At 34.6% G+C, this 26,548-nt stretch overlaps 1 protein-coding gene across 6 annotated transcripts in view; it reads left to right on the forward strand.

The window, feature by feature from the left end:
• The window catches only part of LRRIQ3 (leucine rich repeats and IQ motif containing 3), a 202,361-nt gene that overhangs the window by 21,233 nt on the left and 154,580 nt on the right, over positions 1-26,548 (forward strand). For 5 of the 6 annotated variants that reach the window (XM_021096482.1, XM_021096478.1, XM_021096481.1 and 2 more), the window contains one exon: positions 9,761-9,894. In XM_021096482.1, the coding sequence (XP_020952141.1) occupies positions 9,761-9,894 (134 nt within the window). Of the gene's footprint in view, positions 1-9,760; positions 9,895-22,157; positions 26,326-26,548 lie in introns of those variants that run through there. The other variant, XM_005656129.3, reaches the window with a different exon arrangement.

The raw sequence follows: 26,548 nt of genomic DNA on the forward strand, positions 1-26,548 counted from the left end.
AATATCAAATACTGTATCATATCAGTTCATGTAGAAAAAGCATTACAAAATTCAAAATCCATTCATCATTTAAAAGAAAACACAGAAAAGTAAGTATAGAAGGAGCTTCCTGTTTTTTATAGAGCTCAACATAAAACCTATAGCTAACAATATGCTTAATAATGAAAGACTGAGTGCTTTCTCCCCAAGATGGGGAACAAAGCAAAGATGCCTGGTCTCATTTCTCTAGTCAACATACTATTGGGAAGTCCAGCGAGTGCAATGAAGTAAGAAAAGGAAATAAAAACAATACAGTTGAGAAAAGAAATAAAACTATTTGAAGATGAAATAATAACCTATGTTAGAAAATCCCACAAAACCTACCAAAAAAAAAAAAAAAAAACTCTTAGAACTAAAAAGTGAGCTTAGCAAGGTTGTAGGATGCCAAGTAAACAAACACAAATCAGCCGTATTTCTATATTCTAGCAATGAACACATGATCACCAAAATTAAGTATATAATGTCATTTATAAACACTCAAAAAATGAAATACATAGATGTAAGTCTAACAAAACATGCATAGAACTTGATGGAGAAAATACAACCTTTTCGTTAAATGTTCGTAGAGCAATTTTCCATACACCACACACATGAGCCTCAATGTAATTGCCACAGCTAATAGAAAAACTCAAAATGGATCTTGGAGTTAAATGTAAAACTTAAAATTATAACACTTTTAGAAGAATAAAATTGAAAAGTCTCTTGGATCTAGGACTAAGCAAAGAATTAGACCTGATACTAAAAGCACAGTCTAAAAGGAAAAAATGGTAAAGTGAGCTTCATCGAATTAAAAAAAAAAAAAAGTTCTGTACAAGACCCTGTTAAGTGAATGAAAAGATAAGCTCAGTGTTGGGTGGGAGGGTAGTGGGTATTTGGAAGTGAATATTTAAAAAATGATAATAGGCACATCTGAGTGGAGGAAATATGTGTAAAGTTTTTGTTCTTGTATTTGTTTTTCTTTTCTAAAAATTTTATAGTTTTATATGATTCTAAATTTCATTTTGTTATTTAATATTGCTTGATTAATGTTATTTAATGTTGAGAATTGACTAGAGTGTGTTCCCCAAGTGTTTATCAAATGAACCTTAGAAATAATAATGCAAAATCTTCCTAGTTAGTTAGGGAGTTTCACAAAGATACCATTACATGTGACTGTTAAATGACTATATTACAGCTGGAATAAAAACGTGAAAATTACTACATGTGTTTATTCCATTTTAACTTAATACCTGCGGGAATATTATGAGTTACATTTTTCAAATATGCTGAGAAATTGTGTGCCAGATTAAGAAATTTTGATAGAAAATCATCACAAAAGGAATAGAAAAAGACTGTAGGGGCTGGATACATATAAAAGAACTAAAAACTGGGAAAAAGGAAAATGAAAGATAAGTACAAATGCATTTAGAATATCAAATTAATTGGGAATCTCTATGTGTAATTACATACAGTCTGAATTGAATATAGCTTTAGAATTTGCATTTTAAAGTACTCTTCCCGTTAGAACAGAAAGTACTCTCATACAAATCAGGTTACAGAAGACCTTACTTTTCTTTTGAAATGCCTCATTATGCTTTATAATAAGATTAGCAATAGTTATTTTCATTCCAAGATTACTATAGCAAGTGGCAGAGTATAGATTTTTTATTATTCTACCATTTGTTTTGTTGGTTCTTGATAGTTTTTTGCCTAAGCATGTGTTATATTAAGCTTTTGCTATAATATTTTAATTCCTTATATTGGTTTGAAAATATTACTACCAAATGTCTTTTATCATTAATTTATTAATTTCATTATTTTTAATTATGTTAATTTCGATAAATTTCTAAATAAATTCATTTACTATTTTTTTAAGTATCAAATAAGGTATACTGAACTCCTTTTTAAATTCTAAAATGCTATATCATTTTAAGTATCACTATGAAACTGTTGACAGATAACATTATTTGGATCCTTGAAATGTTTTAGACACCATTCTAAATGCTTTACAAGTATTTTCTCACAAAAACCCAGTGAGGTTATCTCTATTTTACAGATTATGAATGGAAGCCAAGTGGGTTACTTTACCCTAGTTCGCATAGCTAGCAAGTAGTAGAACTGGAATTTAAAACCCAGAACTGAAATTTAAATTCTGACTTTTTCCAGAGTCATCACTCCTCTAGTGGAGGAAATGCATTGCTTTTCCTTAGAAAGAAGATACATCCATTTGTCCTCAGATATCAAATGGTTTATGGCATTTGTACAAGTTTGATGTGATATCTGTATTGGCATTTTACAAGATAATTGTTTAAGGACATCATAAAGCTTGAGTACTGTTTAGAGGTTACTTATTCTCTATCAGAGATGCTGATTCTGCCTATAGTTGATGATCATTCTGTTTATCTCTTTAAAGAGAGGAATTATTCATACCTTGGTGGGAAGCAGGACTCTAATGTAAACTGCAGTGTAAACTTAATTGTTCTCTTCTGGTGAGAACTGCAGCGTCTGAGCAGGACTGCTGCCTACCTAGTCATCTAAATTCCCTTCTGTATTCTTCTCCCTCACTTCCTACTCATGCACTTAACCTCCTTGGCCCCAAACTGTTGTAGAGGAGGAGGAAGAAGTTTCCCTCTATTCTGAGTTCTTAGCTGAGATTGCTATGTTCTCAAACAGATTAGCAAGTTTATTAACATGTAAACCTCATATATACTTAGGAAATACCCAAGGAACAATGAGTAACTCCCCAAGGTGGGAATTCATGCTTAAGTACCATATTAATACATAAGTAAAGGGGAGGGAGGATATAGGCCTCTTAGGAGGAAGTAAATTAATTTTAGGAAAGATGAATGGAATTAAAAGAATAGTTTGTGACAAAATTCATCTGGGTATGGTGTCTTCTGATCTTTCCCTTTCTAATCTTATTTCCTTTCCTATGACAAGACTCCTTCTCTTGTTGTTGAAACCCCTGGGAGTGGACTTATGACAACTGAGTGCCTTTTATAAGATCTGTTTTTAGCCAGTTAAAGGAAGTTCAGGGCATGCCATTTGCTGTTTTTTAAGTACCTACATCTCAAAATAATCAGTATATCAAAGGAGCATATATGAGGTTGCATATTTTGTTGCCCTGAAAACAAACACACTCACACACAAATGCAATGAACATTCCTCCCATAAAGATTAGAGGAAATCATATCTTTGGTAGGTAGAGACTAATAAAGGATAACATTTAAATAAAAGAGTATTTCATAGAGGTCTTTTTAAACATAGTGAAGGGTTTTTGATATAATGAAGATAAGACTGAATCAAAGGTAAAAACTAGGTCAGCCTGACTTTAAGCTATGCCTCCTGATACATAAAACAAAATGACAAGAACTAGAAGGAATTCTGCAAATCCCCCTGTTTATGAAGGGTAATAGTGAATCAAATGGCAGATGGGATCTATTGCTACAGATCATAGAAGAAATTTCATGGAGAGACAGTAGTATAGACAGGGTTACAATAGCAAGCTGGTATATGGCAGAACTCATCTGTAATAGGGCAGACAGGAACATCAGAAAGGAGCTTAGTCCCATCCACATAACTGAAATACCTGACAAGCTAATAAAAAAGCCTCAATATGAGAATGCTAACTTTTGACAGAATGACTTCACCAAATTGAGAAAAAATACCTGACAATGATGAGGAAAAAAAAAGATGTTGAGGTGAGTTCCAGGATATGTACTATACTTGAATAAGAATTATAGTAGAGAAAATAAAGCAAACTAAGGAGAAGCAATTAATCAAAGAAATAATGAAAAATATGGATCTGAGTATGGGACAAAAATCTGTGAAAGAACTATGCATTTTCTTTAAAAATCTTTGAAGTTCACTTCTCTTGTCATGGAAAAAAGCAAAAGCAAAAATATTTATACTTCAGATGAATTTTTTGACTATAAGAAATCAGGCAAGTAAAATTAATGGAGAGTCTATAATTTGGACCCTAGTTTATAAGAGCTGATTTAATACATTGGTAGAGAGTATAGATTATAGGGAGCAAATAGAAGAGAGATTTATTTGACAGAATTTCGTGATTTATTGGATGGAAAGGGCAATTAGATTAACAAGCATTTTGTTCCAATTGCTCAACGGGGATAATGCAGTTTAATCACTAATAGGCAAAGAATGAGAATTTATAGAGTCTGCATCAGGGCAAAGATAAAGAAGGACATCCATGCATATAATCTAAGTCATATGGTGGAAGGGCTCTCCTTTGCAGTAAACCACTTCCTAAAACAAAGGGATAAGGGAATTTCTTAGCCTTCAAAGTTTTCCAGGATAACAGGGCTCAGGTCAAATTGTGTCAGATGTGACAAAGGAGTACTATACAGGATAATATTGTAGAAGGATATTGAACTCAGATCAGTGTCAAGAAGGGCTTTTTGGAGGAAAGAATTGAGTCTCATAAAGTGTAAGATACAGAGACAAGTAATAGAAAAGGGCAGTCAAGAAACTGGAATGGGAATTCCCATTGTGACACAGTGGAAATGAATCTGACTAGTTTCAATAAGGATATGTCTTCAATCCCTGGCCTTGCTCAGTGGGTTAAGGATCCAGCATTGCCATGAGCTGTGGTGTAGGTCACAGATGTGGCCCAGATCTGACATTGCTGTGACTGTGGGAAGGCTTGTGGCTACAGTTCCTATTCAGCCCCCAGCCTGGAAACTTACATATGCCATGGGTGTGTCCCTAAAAAGCAAAAAAAAAAAAAAAAAAAAGTGGAATGGCATCTATAAAAAGCATCAAGCTTTGCTATCAGATAATTTGCAAATGTAAGTGGTTGGATAGTGCCAGAATGAAAGGTATTATATGTAGAGTAAAGGAAGATGAGATTGAGAAAGTAACAAGGGAATAGATCAGTGATTTGGTGTGCCAAGTCAAGAAATTTATAATTGCTCTTTCAGTGATGTACCAGTGAAATATATTAAAGAACGCCATATGATCAGATTTGCATTTGAAAAGTTCACTCTATACTGTACAGCAGAAATTGACAGAACGTTGTGAATCAGCTGTAATAAAAAAATAAAGAAAACTATGTTCTTCAATAGCACATATTACGATTTGGAGGGAGTAGGGAATATGGATTATTTCATATAGCAGAACATTTTTAGTAAGTTAGAGAAGCGATAAAGAAATACAATAAGGCAATGGTGGAGAACGGAAGAAAAAGAAGAGGTTCAATATTTGAGATATTGGATATATTGGATCTAGAATCATTTGGATATGAAGAAGGAAGAGAGAAAGAGAACCAGGGCTGGCTCTGGGGTTTCTGGGTTAAGGTTAGTATGGGCAGTAGCATCATTCACTAAGAATGAGAAAAACCAGGTTAGGGAGGAAGATTCATATTTGGGCAAGTTGAGTTCACATACCTCGTTTTATTGTACTTTGCTTTATTGTGCTTCAAAGATAATGTGTTTATCACAATTGAAGTTTTGCGGCAACCATACATCAAGCAAATGCCAGATTTTTTCAACAGCGTTTATTCACTTCATGTCTTTGTGTTGCATTTTGGTAACTATTGTGAAAAGATTAGGACTTGCTGAAGGCTCAGATGATAGTTTTTTTTTAGCAATAAAGTGTTTTCTCAATTAAGGCATATACATTGTTTTTGTAGACATAGTGCTGTTATTACACAGTTGATAGAATATGTTGCAGTGTAAACATAACTTTTAAAGGTATTGGAAAACGGAAAAATTCATGTGATTTGCTCTGGAACTCAATTCGCAGTATCTCCAAGGGAAGCCTGTAGTTTACTGGTGTATAGTTGATTTACAATGTTGTATTAGCTTCAGGTTTACAGTAAGTTAATTAGTTATGCATATGCATATTTCTGCTCTTTTTTTCTATATAGGTTATTACAGAATATTGAGTAGACATCACTATGCTACACACTAGGACCTTGTTATTTATCTGTGTGTCTGTTTTATATATAATAGTGCGTGTGTGTGTTAATTTTGTGTCCTTCAACTTATCATATTCTTTGATGAGCTCTAGTAGTTTTCTGGTAGCATCTTTAGGATTTTCTGTGTATACTTTGTCATCTGAAAACAGTGACAACTTTCCAATTTGTATTCCTTTTATTTCATTTTCTTCTCTGATTGCTGTGACTAGAATTCCAAAACTATGTTGAATGAAAATGGTAAGAGTGAACATCCTTGTGTTCCTGATCTTGGAACTGCTTTCCACTTTTCACCATTAAGAATGATGTTAGCTGTGGGTTTGTCATATATGGTTTTTATTGCGTTGAGGTAGGTTCCTTCTATGCCTACTTTCTAGAAAGTTTTTTTTTTATCATAAATGGGTGTTGCATTTTGTCAGAATATTTTTCTGCATCTATTGAGATAATTATATTGTTTTTATTTTTAAATTTTTATTTATCATTTTGTCTTTTTAGGGCCGTACCCACAGTGTATGGAAATTTTCAGGCTTAGTGTTGAATCAGAGCTGCAGCTGCTGGCCTTTGCCACAGCCGCAGTAACTCCAGATCTGAACTACATTGAAGCTCATGGCAACATTGGATCCTTAACCCATTGAGCAAGACCAGGGATCGAATTCACATCCTTATGGATACTCATTACCACTGAGCCACAATGGGAACTGGCATATGATTTTTTTTTCTAAATTTTGTTAATATGGTTGTATCACACTGATAGATTTGCAGAATCCCTCTTGATTATGGTGTACAATCCTTTTAAAATATTGTTGGATTCAGTTTGCTAATATTTTGTTGAGGCATCTATGTTCATCAGTGATACTGGCCCATAATTTTCTTTTTTTGTGTTATATCATTTTCTGGTTTTAATATTTGTGTGAACATGGCCTCATAGATTGAGCTTGGGAGTGTTCCCTCCACTGCAGTTTTTTTAGAAGAGTTTCAGTAGAATAGGTATTAGCTCTTCTCCAAATGTTTGACAGAATTCACCTGAGAAAATTTCTCATCCTGGGTATTTGTTTGTTGGAAGTTTTTTTTTTTCTTTAATCACATTTTCAATTTCAGTTCAGACTTGGAAGGTTGCACTTTTGTAAGAATTTGTCCGTTTCTTCTAGATTGTTTATTTTACTGGCATATAGTGGCTTTTAGTAGTTTCTTATGATCCTTTGTATTTCTATGATATCAGCTGTAACTTCTTTTCATTTCTAATTTTATTGACTTGAGCCCTCTCCCTTTTTTTCTTGTTGCATCTGGCTAAAAGTTTATCAATGTTGTTAATGTTTTCAAAGAACTAAGTTTCAATCATTGATCTTTTCTATTGTTCTCTTCATCTCTGCCTCATTTATTTTTACTCTGATCTTTACAATTTCTTTCCTCTGCTAACTTTAGGTTTTGTTTATTTTTCTTTCTCTAGTTGCATTAGATGTAAGGTTAGGTTGTTTATTTGAGATTTTTATTATTTCCTGAGATCAGATTGTATTGCTACAAATTTCCCTCTTCCAACTGCTTTTACTGAATTCCATAGGTTTTGCATAGCCATGTTTTCATTGTCGTTTATTTCTGGGTATTTTTTTTCCTTTAATTTCTTCAGGGATCCATTGGTTGTAGCCACCAGGTATTTGTGTTTTTTCTGTTTGTTTTTTTCTTGTACTTGATATCTAATTTCATAGCATTGTGGTCAGGAAAGATGCTAGATATAATTTCAACTTTCTTAAATTTATGGAGGCTTGGCTTGTGGCCCCAGATCACATCTATCCTGGAGACTGTTCCTGTGCACTTGAGGAGAATATATATTCTCCTTTGGGATGGAATGTTCTATAATTACATCTATCTATAGTGTGTCATTTAAGGCCTATGTTTTTTTGCTAATTTTCTGTCTGTATGAACTGTCTGGATATCAGTTTGACCATATTGTTCTGTAGCTCCAGAGAGAGTTCTGGTCTAAAGCTAGAAATCTAAGAGACATCAGGACATAGGTGAGTATTAGAGCTGTAGCTTTGGATGCGGTTATCTGGAGAGTTTGTTCTGGTTGAAGAGACAAATGGAGGAAATTCTTTCAATGTGACATTAACTAGGGTATGGATATGTCTTATAAGAGTCTGGAGGTTAAACAAGAGTTACAGGAAAACTAGGAGTATGGTTTTCTGAAACCAATTGAAGTGTTTCAATGAAAAAGGTCCAGTGATAATTTTTTAAGAAAAATATTAGATAGGATGGTAGGTGTAGAAGTCAGTGGATTGAGATACAGAAAGGGGGAAGGTGGGGGAAGCTAATGTGGAATTCTGTTTTAAGAATTTGGGCTCTTAATAAAATGAAACACAAAGGATGGATGGTTGGGATGTGTGTGATTATTTATGTGTGTTTTACAAATGGGTGAGACTATACCATATTTATAGGTAAGGAGTAGGGACAGTAGCAGGGAAGTAATTGGAAATAGGGAGGTAAAACTTAACTATGATAGAGGGTCAGTCTTGGACAGGAGGTGAAGTACTTCTTATTTTAAGATTGAGTAGAAGTTTATTTTACTCAGTATAGGTAGGAATGTAGTTAAATGCGAATATAGTTAAATTTTTAGGGAATGGAGGAGTGTTAGTTGATGGAGTTCAGACTTGACAGTAGTTTTTTCTCTATGAAAAGGGAAGATGTTTAGGGAGCTCTAGGGAAAAGGCTTCAATAGTGAGAATAGTAGTGAAGGTTTGCAGTAACTCCTGCTGTAAATGGAAACTAGCCAGGGCCAAGTAAAACATTTGCTAATTAGCAATAAATGTTTGCAAATATAAATATGAATTAGTACTGATCTATAGGGTTTTATGATTTTTTTTAGCAGTACATAGCTGATTGAGTGTATAGGCAGAAAAGGTATATGGTTTAATTTTTTTAACACAATAGAGTTGGTACCTTAAAAAATGTAAATGTTAGATTTTTTAATGCCTAATCTTTACATTCAAAACATAACTAAAGTGTCTTTATTTCTAACCCAGTCAAATGATCAGTAGGATATAGGGAGTATATTATCCCAGATCTGAAATTCATAAGAACAATAATCTTAAAGGTAATTTCTTTTAAGGCAGTATAGAATGTCTTTCTTCAGGATAATTTGCTATGTTCCAATAAAAGTTTCTAGCATTCTAGTTAAGGTGCAGCAAAATTTTGAACTGCTATAAATTGTTTTATAAATCACATATATCTCAGTTTCCTCAATGATAATTCACAAAACACTTTTAGAGTTTAATTGGATATCTGTTTGTACCACTACCTTTCTGAGATTAACATGATTACAGGAAAAATTTTATACCTATATCAAATTGGGGAAGAATCTAGAAGGGAGAAATTTATCACCATTGATCTTGAATTTTGTGTAGAAAATTGAAATTATTTGATGCTACTAATTCTGGATCTTCTGAACTAATAAAATAGACATGAAAATATACTTATTTTTAAACTATTATGTCCATAAGATATCTGTGAACATTTTAATAGTTTTTCTCTCTCTCTCTTTTTTTTTTACACCTGCACCTGTGGCATATGGAAGTTCTCCTACCAGTGGTCAAATCAGAGCTGCAACTGCAGCCTATGCCACAGCCACAGCAACACTGGCTCTGAGCTGCATCTGTGACCTATGCTGTAGATTGCAGCAGTCCTGGATCCTTAAACTGCTGAACCACAATGGGAACTCCACATTATAATAGTTTCTACCATCAGGCTATGAAGTTAAAATAACTTTTGAAAATATTTTCATGAAGCATAAATATTAAATACATTTTCTTTATACAGGGATCAACTTATGAGGATGAAATTGGTAATATCAAATATATTACTTCAAAAATTAATGAAATCCTGTCTCATAACTCACCAGTTTTGATTGTTCAAAGATGGATACGTGGTTTTTTAGTTAGGAAGAAAATGAGGTATGTTTTATTTTCTTGACTTTGAATATTAAAAGAAGATGATAAAACCTTTGATAAAATAGTATATCTCTAATGATATGTATTTTTATCTTTCCTATAAAATGGTACTTTTTAGACTATTTAAACTAGTTGTACAGGAAATACCACAGACACTATAGTAGTATAACATATGGCATAGTCAAAACTTGATTCTTTTATTTTTCTTTTAATTTACAATATAAATAACTAATAAATACAATGAAGTTTTTATTAATTATTGCCTAGTAACTCTGACAGTTTTTTAAATTAAACTTAAAAGCATCAGCCAAAAATATTTATTGAATTTATCTCATATAATGGGATGTAATAGAAATACAAGCCATTCGTAATATAATGGGATACAAGAGAAATATAAACCATGAAATATGTGTGTGTGTGTGTGTGTGTGTGTGTGTGTGTGTGTGTGTGTATAAAATGAGGATTTTGTGTTTTGTTTGGATACGAAGATAGTTTTGCCAAAACATCAGTTTACATTATCCTTTGATTAATTGCTTTTTCCTGTTTGTTCCTTGCATTCCTTTCCAGTAGCTGGCATTTTACAAATAGAAGAATACTTTTCCTATAAGAATCTCTCAGCATTGTACTTGGGGAGATTAGATAGGATACTCTGTCATCAATTTAGGTGTATTAGTGTTACCAAACATCAAACATATAAGAAGATAAATGAACATTCCTATATAACTTAATTCTCAGATGCTAAATTGTAGAGTTCAGAAGATAGAAATAGAATATGGTCCTGAAATATAGGTAGGATTAAATAGATCTGGAGTTGGGCAGTAGACATTCCCTGAAAAAGAAAGATTAGGAAGTTTCACTGAAATGATAATCAACATTTTGTGGTAAGGCAGAGAGAATGTTCTCCTGTGTTAGCCTGTATGTGCTAAATCATAGATGGCAATAGTCCTGATAAAGAGAGATAAGTATGAGACACAAAACTGAATATAAATAATGTCTGCAGTTTCTGAGGATGAGGTTCCAAATACTTTTCAAACCAAGGTCAAAGAGTGAGAGTGGACTTATCAGTGGGGAAAAGTAAAACAATCTGGAATAAAGATGTGAAAACAATCAGGCAGTTGCTAATAGTACATGTTTATTTAAAATGTTATTTCTGTCTCTTATGGTCCATTTAACTTTAATATACATTTTATATGGAATAAACATCTAATTAAAGGAACTTGTCTTTAGTTTATGTCCCTGGGATTGAGTTTTTCTCTCTTAGAATCAAGATTTACTTTGATATTTGTGTAACATGAGATACAAATCTTATACATGGAAACAGTCTCTGAAAGTTCAGCCTGCATGAGAAGAATCTGAATGAGTTTAGTGGAGAGGAGTGGTAATAATGTATCACAGTGGTTCAAGACACTGATTTGAATTTTTTTTCTCCTTGAAATGCTGTTGCATTAGGCACATTACTACTCTGAGCCTAAATTTCCTCTTATGTTAGATGGTAGAGAGCAGGAACTAAAACCAGTATTTATTTTGCTGGTTGCTTGTGGGAATTGAGATCATGAATATAAACTGCATAGCACCTGGCAAATGTGGATATTGCATTCTTATTAGCAGCTTTTTAAAAATTATTATTATTATTGTACTGTCTTATGCTCTCTACATTCTTGGATTTTGTAGGAAACTCAGTCTTTCCTTGAATTTCTTGCTCCCTTCTAATTACATTTACCACAGCATACCCAGAATAATCTTTCAAAATTATTAATCTAATCTTATTCAGCAATTTACAATCCTCCCAATTCTCTCAATTTGCTTAGGACAAACTATTGGGATATTGGCCCCTGCAATACACATCAAGTGTTTTCACTACCATCAAAACTTATCGTGGAGTTCCTGTCGTGGCGCAGTGGTTAACAAATCCGACTAGGAACCATGAGGTTGTGGGTTCGATCCCTGCCCTTGCTCAGTGGGTTGACGATCCAGCGTTGCCGTGAGCTGTGGTGTAGATTGCAGACGCGGCTCGGATCCACCGTTGCTGTGGCTCTGGTGTAGGCCAGTGGCTACAGCTCCGATTCGACCCCTAGCCTGGGAACCTCCATATGCCACGGGACCGGCCCAAAGAAATAGCAAAAAGACAAAAACAAAAAAAAACAAACAAAAAAAAAAACAAAAAAAAACACAACTTATCGCACTGTATTGCAGTTGCTTGTATAATTATCTGTATCTCCAGATGTATGGATACTCTACATCTATAGCATATAACTGAGTACTTGATACATGTTATATGCTCAAAAATATTTGCTGAATTGATGAATATATTAATAAATTGAGAGACTGTTGAAGATAAAATCAGAAAAGTATTTCTGTATTTATCTATGGAAAAGAAAATACAGGAACAACTGAGAAACATGTGAAGCTGCTCGGAGAGGTACCTGTGGATTCCCACAACCTAAAGGTCCAAGTGATTAGTCCTCTCAGATGTCTATTTATAGCCATAAGAACTATCTCCCTATGCCCACTTTGCTTGAATTTTGTTCACTTAAACTGGTTGAAATTTTATAAAATAGTCTTTTTTTTTTTTTTTTGTCTTTTTGCTTTTTCTAGGCCACACCTGTGGCATATGGAGGTTCCCAGGCTAGGGGTCTAATCGAAGCTGTAGCCGCCGGCCTACACCAGAGCTGCAGCAACGTGGGATCCGAGCTGCATCTACACCACAACTCACGGCAGTGCCGGATCCTCAACCCACTGAGCAAGGCCGCGGATCGAACCCGCAACCTCATGGTTCCTAGTTGGATTCGCCAACCACTGAGCCACGACAGGAAGTCCGAAATTTTATAATATAGTCTTGAAATACCATATACTGCTTAAATTTAGAAAATTGTTATGATTAATTATGTTATCTTTTTTTTTTTTTTTTTTTTTTTTGACTTTTTAGAGCCGCAGGTGTGGCATATGGAAGTTCCCAGGCTAGGGGTGGAATTAGAGCTGTAGCTGCCAGCCTATTGCCACAGCCCCAACAATGCAGGATCTGTTACCTACATCACAGCTCATGGCAATGCCAGATACTTAACCCACTGAGCGAGGCTAAGGATTGCACCCACATCCTCGTGGATACTAGTCAGGTTTATTATCACTGAGCCACAATGGGAATGCCTAATTATGTTTGCTTTTAAAGTGATACTATTTTACGATAAATGTTATGGCACAAGGGAGGTACACTTTTATCCAAGAATGAATTATTGTAAACAGATTGACAGCCTCCTAAACTCAAGAAAGAGCAGCTATATTGAGATGACAGGAAGGATTATTAGTTGGGTCAATAGGATGTGAGAAAGAAAAAGAATGGAAATATTTATTAAATATGTGGTATATGCAAAGTACCATATTAGGTACTGTAATTTACTTTATATCACTTAATACAGCAGAGCTTTTGAGTTTGGTGTCTATTTTACAGATGAAGAATTAAGAATTTGAACTTGATTGAGAGGTTGGGATATATATCCAATGGCCAACAGCACTGCTGTGATCAGTTATAAAGAGATGAAACTGTGTATGTGAAATCTACAAATGTTAGATTCTTTTGTTTAACATAGCCAAAATACTGTGCTCTTTTTATTTCTACAACCCTGAACACAGCTATTTTCCAAAGAGACCTAGTATTTTTAGTAGGGAATGATATTTAGGAACTAAGAGCTAGGAGCTAAATGTGTTCATTGCTACTGGAGTGTTCATGGTCCCTAGAGTGTTTCAGCAGACAGAATAGAACATGGATATTTTTTTAAAATCATGAATTCATATTCATGCCTCTAATACTAAATAGCAAGAAGGTTCTTCATTGCCTTCTTCTTTTTGCATTCGGCTGCCCTTCTTCTACCATATAAATTCTGGTTGCCAACATTATCAATAATTTTACTCATTAGCTTAATCCTAATAAACACAGAATAGTTTCAGAATTGTTATACCTAAACTACTATCAACAACAAATATTTAATAAAGTTAAGATATGTTGCAAGGTTCTTTGTCTTTAGAGTGGAGATATATAGTTAAAATAATTATAGAAAGGGTACTCAGTGTAATCATGGTATATTAGCTCTTATCTAATGATTTTACTTTTTAATTTTTAAAATTTTTCTTATTTTCATCTTCTGTTTTTCTTGGAGTATTTTCTGTTCTGATCATTATAATTATGCTCCTTCTAGGCCAGTATTTATTTCTAAAATGAATTTTAAAATTCATTTTTTAATTTATTTATTTATTTTTATTTTTTATTGTTATTTCCCCCAACACACTTTTTTTCCCACTGTACAGCATGGGGACCCAGTTACACATACATGTATACATAATTTTTTCTCCCATTGTCATGCTCCACTGCAAGTATCTAGACATAGTTCTCAGTGCTACACAGCAGGATCTCATTGTTAATCCATTCAAAAGCAATATCTGAGTCCTGTCATTGCATTTTAAATTAGTCTAATTCTAGTTTATGTGGTCTTATATATCTTTTATCATTTTCTTGATACCTTTTAGTTTATATTTTAAAACTTAAACTTTATTTTATTTTAGAGCAGTTTGGTTACACAAAAAATTTAAGAAGAAGGTACAGTACAGATAGTTCCATTATACTCCTAGACCTTACCCTTGAGTAAGGGCATCTTGCACCATGAACATCCCTCATCATTATAAACATTCCTCCTATTGACTTATAATCACCCAAAGTCCATTCTTTACATTACAGTAAATTCTTGATATTGAACATTCTGTGAGTTTGGACAAAAGTATAATGACATATATCCATCATTATGGAATCATGTTGTTTATTTTTACTGCTCCCTAAAATCCTCAGTCCTCTGCCTAGTCATCCCTATCCCTCTTTTAGACCCTGGCAACCACAGATCTTTTTATTATCTCTGTAGTTTTGCCCATCCCAGAATGTCATATAGTTAGAACCATACAGTGTATAGCCTTTTTGTATTGACTTCTTTCACTTAAGATCATGGATTTAATATTCCTCCATGCATTTTCATGGTTTGATATGCTAACTTCTTTTTATAGCTGGGTACTGCTCCATTATCTGGATGTACCAGTTTCTTTTTTATTTACCTACTGAAGAGCATCTTGGTTACTTACAGGTTTTAGCAGTTATGAATAAAGCTGCTATAAATGTGCATATGTAGGTTTTAAGTTTTCAGCATCTTTGGATAAATAGTGAGCACAATTGCTGCCTTGTATGTTAAAGTTTTATTTAGCTTTATAAGAAAATGCCAAACTGTCTTCCAGAGTGGCTATACCATTTGCATACCCCCAGCAATGAATGAGAGTTCCTGTTGCTCCATATCCTCAACCAGCATTTGATATTATTGTTCTGAATTTTGGCCATTGTAATAAATGTGTGGTGGTGTCTTACTGTTTTAATTTGTATTTTACTGATTATATGTAGTGTGGAACATCCTTGTATATGCTTATTTGCCATTTGTGTTGTGTATCTTTTTTTTTTTTTGGTGTGAGTTCTCTGTCGAGGTATTAGACTTTAAAAAATGAGTTATTTACTTCTTGTTGAATTTTTTTTAAGAGTTATTTGTGTATTTTGGATATACATAGTCCTTTTTTAGGCATGTCATTTGCAAATGTTTTGTCATAGTCTATATTATAGCTCATATTCTCATTCTCTTAGCTTTGTCTTTCACAGAGTAAAATTAATTTTAGTGAAGCCAAGCTTATCAATTCTTTCTTTCATGGATAGTGTCTTCAGTGTTCTATCTAAAAAGTCCTTACCATAGCAAAGGTTATCTTAGTTTTCTATGTTATCTTCTAGGAGTTTTACAGTTTTTCACTTTGCGTTTAGGCCAAATGTCCATTTTGAGTTAATTTTCATGAACAAAGTAGGTTCTATGTATAGATTTTTTTTCACATGGATACTTCAGTATCGTTGGTGAAAGGACTATCTCTCCTGCATTATATTGCCATTGCTCCTTTGTCCAAGATCAACTATTTATTTCTGTCTTTCTGAGGTCTCTATTCTGCCTCATTGATTTATTCTTTTGCCAGTACCACACTGTCTTGATTACTATAGCTTTATACTAATCTTAAAGTTGGATAGCTTCTCAGTCCTCTGATTTTTTTTTTTTTTTGTCTTCAATATTGTGTTAGCTCTTCTGGATTTTGTGCTTCTCAGTGGAAACTTTAGAATCAGTTTATCAATGCCCACACAAGAACTGACATCTTGTGTATTTTGAATCTTCCTATCCATGAACATGATATACCTCTTATTTATTAGTTCTTTGATTTTGTTCATCAGAGTTTTATATGTAGTTTTCCTCAAATAGATCTTGTAGATTTTTGTTAGATTTATACCTAAATATTTTATTTTGGGGATGCTAATGTAAGTGATATTGTGTTGTTTAACTTGTTCATTCCCAGGATATAGGAAAATCATTGACTTTTTTTTGTATTAACCTTCTATCTTACAGCGATACTATCATGTCTTATTAGTGCCAGGTTTTTTGATCAATTCTTTCAAATTTTCTAAGTAGTCAACCATGTTGTTTGTGAACAAAGACAATTTTTTCCTTCCTTCCCAATCTGTATACCTTTAATTTCCTTTGCTAGTCTTAACCGCATTGGCTAGAGCAATGGTTAACCAGAATGGTGAGTCAAGACCTTGCCTTGGACCTCATCTTAGTAGGAGTGATTCCAGTTTGTCACCATTAAGTATAATGTTGGCTGTAGAGTTTTGGCAGATATTCTTATCAAGTTGAGGAAGGTCTCTTCTATTCCTTGCTTTATGAGGGTTTCTATCATGAATACGTGTTGGGTTTCGTCAAATGATTTTTTTTTTCTGTATCTATTGATATGATCATTTTTAGACATTCCAGCTATTTTTTTGTTATTAATGAGGAATTTCATTTAGTTGTGTTCTGAGACAGATATTTTACTATTCTGTTCTTTTAAATTTGTTTTTGGCAGAGAATATGGTCCATTTTGCTGAGTGTTCCATGTGAGCCAAAGATAAATATGTATTCTACTTATTTTCACTTTGTATAGTTCTTTTTCTGAGGTTTTGTCTTGTTCCTTTGTTTGGAACAAATTCTTCTGTCTCCTCATTTTGCCTAATTCTCTGTATTTATTTCTATTTATTAGGTAACTTGATTGCATTTCCCAGTCTTGAGTAAGTAGCGTTATGTAGGATACATCCTACAGGGCCCAGCAGCATACTCTCCTCTAGTTACCATGGCTCTATGCTCTAGGGGATGCCCCATATGTGGGTTTCATGGGCCCTTCTCTTGTGGTGGGGATGACTACTATGTATATGCTGGTAGTTGAAGCTGGCCCACTTGCTAATAGGCTAGAGGAAGGACTTCATAATGGCATGTGCTCATTCCTTGTGACAGAATGAGCTCCCCAAAATGGCTGATAGTATCTATGCCCCCATGAGGAATTCCAGATGCCTTGGAGAATCTCCAAGGTCAGTAAGTGGTTCTGACCCAGGATCACTTCAAGTTACTTCCTTTTCACTGGCACTCAGAGCAAAGTGAAATTTTGTATACATCCTTTAAGAGCAGAGTCTCTGTTTCCTATAGCCTTCCAGCCCTCTCTTATGTAAGCCCGCTGGCCTTCAAAGCCAGGCATTCTGGGGAATTTTCTTCCCAATGCAAGATTTCTGGGCTGAGGAGCTTACTCTTCAGGGACAGGCTTTGCAGTTGTGATTACCTTCCTATTTGACGGTCACCTACTGGGGTGGGGGGCCTTTATATCACATCTTTGCCATCCTGCCCATCTCATATGGTTGCTTCCTTTTATCTTTAGTTGTATAAAATATTTTTGCCAGTCTTTAGGTCATTGTTATAGATAGTTGCTCTATAAGTAGTTGTAATTTTGGTATGCCTGTGGGAGAAGGTGAGCTTAGGGTCTTGCTTTTCTATTATCTTGGCCACACTCTCTAACCTCTGTTTTTATTTTTAAATTATTTTTTATTAATCAATGAATTTATTACATTTATACTTGTACAATGATCATCACAATCCAGTTTTATAGGATTTCCATCCCACAACCTCAGTGCCTCCCTCCAACCCCAAACTGTCTCCTTTGGAAAACATAAGTTTTTCAAAGTGTGTGAGTCAGTATCTGTTCTGCAAAGAAGTTCATTCTATCCTTTTTTTCAGATTCCATGTGTCAGTGAAAGCATTTGATGTTGGTGTCTCATTGTCTGACTGACTCCACTTAATATGGTAATTTCTAGGTCCATCCATGTTGTTGCAAATGCCAGTATTTTGTTGCTTTTAATGACTGAGTAATATTCCATTGTGTGCATGTACCAGCTCTTCTTTATCCACTCCTCTGTCAATGGACATTTAGGTTGTTTCCATGTCTTGGCTGTTGAAAATAGTGCTGCAGTGAACATTGGAATACATGTGTCTTTGCGAGTCATGATTTTCTCTGGATAGATGTCCAGGAGTGGGATTGCTAGATCAAACGGTAGTTCTATGTTTAGTTTTCTGAGGAATCTCCATACTGTTTTCCACAGTGGTTGCACCAATTTACATTTCTACCAAGAGTGTAATAGGGTTCCTTTTTCTCCACACCCTCTCCAGCACTTATTGTTTGTAGACTTTTTGATGCTGGCCATTCTGGCTGGTGTGAGGTGGTACCTCATAGTGGTTTTGATTTGCATTTCTCTAATAATGAGTGATGTTGAACATCTTTTCATGTGTTTTTTGGCCATATGTATGTCTTCTTTGGAAAATTGTCTGTTTAGATCTTCTGCCCATTTTTTGATGGGGTTGTTTGTTTGTTTGGTATTGAGCTGCAGAAGTTGTTTATAAATTTTGGAGATTAATCCCTTTTCAGTTGATTCACTTGCAAAGATTTTCTCCTACTCTGTCAGTTGTCTTTTCGTTTTGTTTAGGGTTTCCTTTGCTGTGCAGAAACTTTTAAGTTAATTAAGTCCCATCTGTTTATTTTTGTTTTTATTGTCATTACTCTAAGAGGTGGATCTGAGAAGATGCTGCTGTCATTTATGTCAGAGAGTGTTGGTGCATTTAACTTGTCCCAGAGTTCTCTGAGACTCTCTTCATTTGTTTTCAATCTTTTTTCTCTTTTCCTTTCTGCATCCGCAATTTCCACTAATCTGTCCTCCACTTGCTGATTTTGTTCTTCTGCCTCCTGTATTCTGCTGTTAGCTGCTTCCAGTGAATTTATTTCAGTTACTGTATTTTGCATCTCTTCTTGTTTAAGTTTTGTATCTTGTATCTCTTTGCTCAGTGTTTCCTGTATGTTATCCATCTTTGCCTCCAGTTTATTTCCAGTGTCTTGCATCGTCTTCAGCATCAACAGTCTAAAGGCTGAGAATCTCCTGATCACTTAGCTGATTTTCTGGGGTTTTTCCTTTCTCCCTCATTTGAGTTATAGTTCTCTGTCTTTTCATTTTTATAGGTTTTTGGTGCGGTGACCTTTTTCAGATAATAAAGTTGTAGCCTCTCTTACTTCTGGTGTCTGCTCCACTTGTGGCTGAAGTTAGTACAGGGGCTTGCTGTACACTTCCTGATAGGAGGGGCTGATGCCTGCCCACTGGCAGGTGGAGCTGATTCTAATCCCTCTGGTGAGTGGAGCTCTGTCTCTGGATGTGATTAGAGGGGGCTGTATGCCTGGGGGGGTCTTTAGGCAGCCTGTTTACTGAGGGGCAGGGCTGCGATCCCACCTGGATTGTTGTTTGCCTGCTCCTTCTCCGTGCTAACTGATGGGTGGGGCCAGCTTTTCCAAAAATGGCGACCTCCAGAGAAAGGCATGCTGCTGAATAATCCCGAGAGCTTTGCTTACAATGTCCTTTGCCCACAACAAACCACATTCACCCCTGTTTTCCCAGGAGGCCCTCCAAGAACTGAAGTCAGATTTGACCCAGATTCCTTATGGAGACTTTGCTTTGCCCTGGGACCCAGTGCACGTGAAAGTCTGTGTGCGCCTTTTAAGAATGGGGACTCCATTTCCCCCACTCCTGTGGAGCTCTTGCACACACAAGCCCCACTGGCCTTCAATGCCAGATGCTAGGGGGGGTTCTTTCTCCCAGTGCCAGATCCCCACACATGGGAGTTCGATGTGGGGCTCAGAACTCTCACACTGTAGATGAGTCTCTGTGAACCAAGAAGTTTCCAGTCTGTGGAGCTTCTCACCCAGAAGGTATGGGGTCGCTTATATCATGTAGTCGCCCCTCCTACCTCTTGATGTGGCCTCCTCTTTGTCTTCTGGAGTAGGATATCTTTTTGAAGGTTTCCGGTCCATCTGGTTGAAGGTTGCTCAGCATTCAGATGTAAATTGTACTTACTTCTGTTTTTAAATTTATACATTTAGACTATTGACATTTATAGTGATAATTTAAATAGTTTAATTAATATCTGCCATATTTGTCACTGTTTTCTATTTGTTTCCATTGTTTTTTCTTCTCATTTTGTCTTCTATATTTTTCTTTGTTTTGTGGTTTTAATTGAGCATTTATTATTATTATTATTATTATTATTTTGTCTTTTTGCCATTTCTAGGGCTGCTCCTGCGGCATATGGAGTTTTCCATGCTAGGGGTTTAATCAAAGCTGTAGCCACTGGCCTCCGCCACAGCCACAGCAATGTAGGATCCAAGCCGTGTCTGTGACCTACACCACAGCTCATGGCAACACCAGATACTTAACCCACTGAGCAAGGCCAGGGATCAAACCTGCAACCTCATGGTTCCTAGTTAGATTCGTTAACCACTGCGCCACAACGGGAACTCCTAATTGAGCATTTTATATGATTCCAGTTTCTCTTCTTTTGTAGAATATTGGTTATACTCTTTATTTTCCCAAATTTGTAGTGTTTGCCCTAGAGTTTGCAATATACATTTACAGCTAATCCAAGCCTAGTTTCAAATAATACTATACCATTTCACAGGTAGTATTAGTATCTTAACAAAAAATTCTAAATAATCCCTCCTGTTCCTTGTATTGCTGACTCAAATTATTTCACTTATATGTACATTAGCAATATGTGTATGTATGTGTATATGTAGATATGCATCTTATCTATTTTAATTATATACATAATTAAATATATTTAGTATATTGTTTTATACAAACTGTTCTCAGATTAAGAATAAGAAAAATAAAGATTTTAACTTCACTTATTCCATCTTTGATTCTCTTCCTTACTTTTGGTAGGTATAAAATAATGACTTTTTTTTTTTTCTCTTAAGAACTTCTTTTAGCATTTCTTACCAAGCAGATTCTGGCAACAAATTCCCTAGGCTTTTGCTTTTCTTTCTTTTTCACTTTGAAGGATAATTTCACAGGGAATAGAATTCTAGGTTGGTGGGGTTTTTTTGTCTGTCAACACTTTAAATATTATCATCCCATTTCATCTTGCTTTCATGACTTTTGTTGATAAATCATATATACTTTTTTACCTTTATTCCTCTGTAGGTAAGATTTTTCTCCCTGTAGACTTCTTTCAAGATTTTTCCTTTACCTTTGATTTTCTTTAGTTTGAAAGTGATGTGAAGTTTTTGGCATTTTTCCTGCTTTGTCTTCCTGAGCTTCCTGGATCTTTGGTTTACTGTCTGACTTTAATTTGGATAAATTCTCCATCATTATAGTTTCAGATATTTCATTTATTTTTCCTATTTCTGGTATCCCTATCACATGTATTACACCTTTGTAGTTGTCCTACAGTCTCAGATATCCTGTTCTTTTTTTTTTTTTTTTTTTTTTTGGTTTTTGTTCTACTTTGCTTTATGTTTTCAAGGATTCTACTGATATATTATTTTCTTAGCCATGTCCAATCTACCAATAAGCCCTTCATAGATATTATTTCTATTGCAGAGTTTTTGATATTTACCATTTTTTAAAAAATTCATTCTTAGGGTTTTTCTCTCTGCTTATAAACCCATCTATTCATGTACTTTTATCCATTAGAGCCTTTAGCATATTATTCATAGTTATTTCAAAGTTCTCATCTGATAATTCCAACATCTCTGCCACTTATTTCTGATCATTGCTTGGTTTCTTTAAATTGTGGGTTTTTTTTTTTTTCCTTTCAGTATGCCTTGTAATTTTTTTTTTTTTTTTTTTGGATAGCTGGACATTATGAACCATGTAAAAGAAACTGCTGTAAATAGGTCTTAGTAATTTGATGCTGAGGTGTAGGGAGGTGTTGCATTCTATACTCTAGTGATTTAGTCTTAGTCTTTTGGTGAGTTTGTGCCCATGACCTGTGAACTTCACAAGGGTTTCTCATTTTTTTCTCCCCCCTTAGGTGTGACTGGATTGTTAGACTTAGCTGGAGCTTAGTAGGGTTGACCCTTGAAAAACGGGTTTGAACTTCATGGATCCACTTATGCACAGATTTCTTTCAATAAACACATACTATAGTACTATACAATCTGAAGTTGGTTGACTCTGTGGACATGGAACTGTGGATATGGAGAGTTGACTCTATGAGAGGTTGGTACTTCTAACCCCATGTTGTTCAAGTTTCAGCTGTATTTCTTTTCTTCCATGTGGAAGGTCAGTTAAGCACTCATAATGCTGTAGCAGATTAGGCTTGGCTGTAGTTAATTAAATTCACCTGGTGGCAAGCCTTGTTAAAAAGAACAGAGTACTCTAGTTTCATTTTCCCCTCCTACTTCTATAAGCCCAAGGTGATTTTCCTCTGATATTTACTACAGGAGTCTGGTGGAGCTCCTGGAGGTAAATCTAACAGTATTGTGGCAGTCCCTTTGTGGCTGATTCCTCCTTAAGGTTTTAACTCTCAATGAGCTGCCAGCAATTTGTCAGCAACAGTTGTTTTTTCCTACTTGATGTGGCTTTTGGTGGGAGTTTCCTCTTAATGAGTCTTTGCTCAGGTAAAAAGTGATGGTTTATATTCACTTGTCTGTCTCACAAATCTTGAGGGCAGGAGTGTGCCCTGTGTTCTCCCCTCTCAGGTATCCAAAAAGAGTCTGGTTTTTCAGTTTTTTCAGCTGTGTAGTTGTTGTTAGGATGGAATTGCTGTTTCGAAGCTCCCTATATGCAGAACTGGACTTAAGTTTATTTTGATAGATATAAGTTGTAGTTTTATCTTCTTTGTAGGCTTCACTGTCTGGCTTGCTTTTATTGTCTATAATGATGTTATTTTTCTTATTATTCTCTTTTTGCTTTATAATTACTCTGTAATAACTGTTTATGGGTTTAGATAGTGATCCCATTGACCTTTTTTATGAGAAATTAGTTTTCATCAGTTTAGGGGGCTTTTTTCAGATTCTGAAGTTCCTTATTTCTATTCTTGTTTGTTTGTTTGTTTGTTGTCTGTGTGTAGTTTCTGAAAATATCATAGCTTACTTTCTGAGTTCTCTCTCTCTGGTCCCAGTGCTCCCTTTTTAGTGTTAGACTTTTTTTTTTCTCTTTCTTTTTCTCCTTTATTTCTATGATGCTCAATTTTGATTCTGTCTTCAGGGGTTTATTCTCAGTTTTGGGCTTTGACTTAGAGAAAAGCATTGGATTGTTAGCTCTGTGGATTTATACACCCAGAATACTCAGATCTTACCACTGAATCCCTGTATTCACACACTATTGGAATTTGCGAAACTCTCTAGGATTTAGCTCCTATTCTTGTCTCTCCAAGCTTTCCAGGAAGTATCTTTAGATTTTTTTTTTTATTTCTATCCATCAGATGGACAGTGGTCTTATGGGTGTTAGTGATTTTTCCCCATTCCTTTACATTCTATATTTCCTGAGGATAACTTTTCACATAATGTTATAGATAATGAAAAGTTTTTGCTATCTAGTTGTCATATCTGTTTCATATAGGAATTTGGGTAGATTTTAAAACTATGTCACTTCCATGATTATTATTTTGGGGTGCCCTCACAACACAGAGGTTTACCAACATCATTCACCAGGTATTTCTAATAAGCTAAATCTCTGTGACTTCCGTATTTTAGAAAATGATATACACTAGCTGTATTTATTTCTTAAAAATATAAGAGAGTTGCAGAAATGAAATATTCTGCAATCACAACATGAAAGAATGGTTAGAAGGACTTGGCTATTTACATATCAAAAGAGTTAATTAAGGATAGTTCAAAATACTGAATAGCATATGATAAGGCATATAAAATAGTATATGTGCAACAATATTAGTGTAGTATACTGTTAGTATATACATATATATATATGCTACATACAAATAGTAAATATGACAGATAAAAAGGATAAAGTGTAGGGATGGACATTTCAAAAACAAATTTCAGCTTGTTTTTTTAAGAAAAATATTTAACTATTATGATTTTCTGAATGGTATGGTTATAAATTCATTTTGTGGGAATTTTTTAGGAATTGTGTAGCATTAATGTAGGAATTGTCTATGTGCTAGGGTTTTAGCAAAAGTCACATATATATTGACATCTTAGATACAAGACTTTGTTTTGTAGTATGGTTTAACATGATTAAATATTTATTTATTATATTTTTATATGTGTGTGTGTATATATATATATATATATATATATATATATATATGACAGTTATATGTCCTGTTTTGACTAGCAGCAAAATATGGAGACCCATAGTCATCAGTATTATATTAAAATTTATGAAAGCTTTATCTAATTGAATAATTTTTTCTAGAGAGAAGAGTAAATATGTTGTAGTCATAACTGGATTCAGTTCTATGTAACACAGACCTCAAAATAATGATTTAAGCTAAGGCGAAGTTTTATTTCATTTTGTATTAGATGAGTCTATCGTCCAAGAAATACAAGCCTATGACTCTACACAATATCAGAATCCAAGTTTCCTTTAGCTTTTTATAATATCCTCCTTTCTTGTGTGTTCTATCTCAAGTTTACTGGTGTTCCGGAATGGCTGCCAAAGTTCCAGTAGTTACATCTGGTTACATGCTGGAAGGCTTATGCAAGTACTGAGTGACAGGGGACATCACTCCACTAAAACGGCCACTTTAATCAGCCTAATTGGGAATAATGCATTTCCTCTTACATTTCCTTGACCAGAATTTAGTAATAAGGGCACACTGGTGAAAAGGGATGCTAAGAAATAGGATCTTTTATCTGGCCACTTTACCACTTGTATGAAGTTTGGCTTTTGTTACTAAGGCAGAAAGGGATAATTTGAATTGGATGCTGGCTATCAGTTTCTGCCATAGCATAAATGAAAACAAAAGACAAGATCATAATTATTGCCTAGCAGCTCTAAATGCATTGATAAAAAAGGAGAAAGCTTGCCATGTCAAGGATCTAAGTTTCTGTCTCATGGGGATAAGATGAGTAGCAGAAATTATACCCAAAGACAGTAAATTGAGAGAAATAACAAAAATAATACCAGAAATTGATGAAATAGGAAACAGGCATATAATGAACATGAGAAAATATGCATAAAAATTAAAAAGGCAAGATTTGGTTATTTGCAAAGTTTAATAAATTGATAAAACTCCAGCAAGACTGATATAATCAAGAGGTAGAGGGAAAAAGTACAAATTACTATGATAAAGAGTGAAAAAAAGGAACATTGCTGTAGGTCCACAAGTATTAAAGTGAATAGAGTGAATAACTCTATGCCAAATGATTTGACAATTTGTGTGAAAACAGACAAATTCTTTGAAGAAACAGAATTTTCAGGCTGACAGAAGAAATAAAAATGCCAAATATCCCTATATACATCAAAAAAATTATATCCATTATTAAAATCCTTCCCACAAAGAGGCTTCAGGTCTAGATGACTTTTCTGGTGAATTGTCCTTCACATTTAGGGACCATATACCACCATCTTAACCAAAATTTCTAGAGTGAGAGAGGATATTTTTCATGTCATTTTGAGAGGTCAGGGTATCATTAAAAGCAACACTTGACAAGAACATTACAAGAAAAAAATTGCCGGCCAGTCCCATGTATATACATGTAAAAATCATAAATATTAGAAATTTAGATCTCGTGACATATAAAGTGGTTAATACACTATAGCTAGCATAAATTTATTCCAAGAATACAATATTAGTTTAACATTAGAAAACCAATAACATTAATAGAATGTGAGTGGGGGAAAATACCTCAAGTTCCTCACTTTGTTCAGTATCAGGTTAAGTAAAATTTGTGCATATTTTGAATGAATGTGTCCTCATTTTGCAAGGATCCAAGGTAAGTGAGCTTTAATCTCATTTCATCTCATCTAACTTGTGGTAGGCAGAATTTCAAGATGGCTTACATGATCTTTGCTCCCTGTTGTTACTCCTATGATTGTGTTATACACATATACCTAGAAAATTATGTTTTACAGATGTCATTAAGGTTTCTTACTAATCAGTTGGCCTTAAGGTAATCTGATTCAGATAGCCAACAAGCACATGAAAAAATGCTCAACATCACTGATTATTAGAGAAATGCAAATCAAAACTACTGTGAGGTACTACCTCACACCAGTAAATGGCCATCATTAATAAGTCCACAAATAACAAATGCTGGAGGGGTTGAGGAGAAAAGGGAACCCTCCTATATGTTGGTGGGAATGTAAATTGAAAATATGGAAAACAGTATGAAGATTTCTCATAAAACTAAATATACAACTACCATATGACCCAGCAATCCACTCTTGGGCATATTTCCAGACAAAACTTTCCTTGAAAAAGACACATGTACCCCCGCGGTCATTGCAGCA

Source organism: Sus scrofa, chromosome 6 (genome assembly GCF_000003025.6).
Source record: "Sus scrofa isolate TJ Tabasco breed Duroc chromosome 6, Sscrofa11.1, whole genome shotgun sequence".
Taxonomy (NCBI): domain Eukaryota; kingdom Metazoa; phylum Chordata; class Mammalia; order Artiodactyla; family Suidae; genus Sus; species Sus scrofa.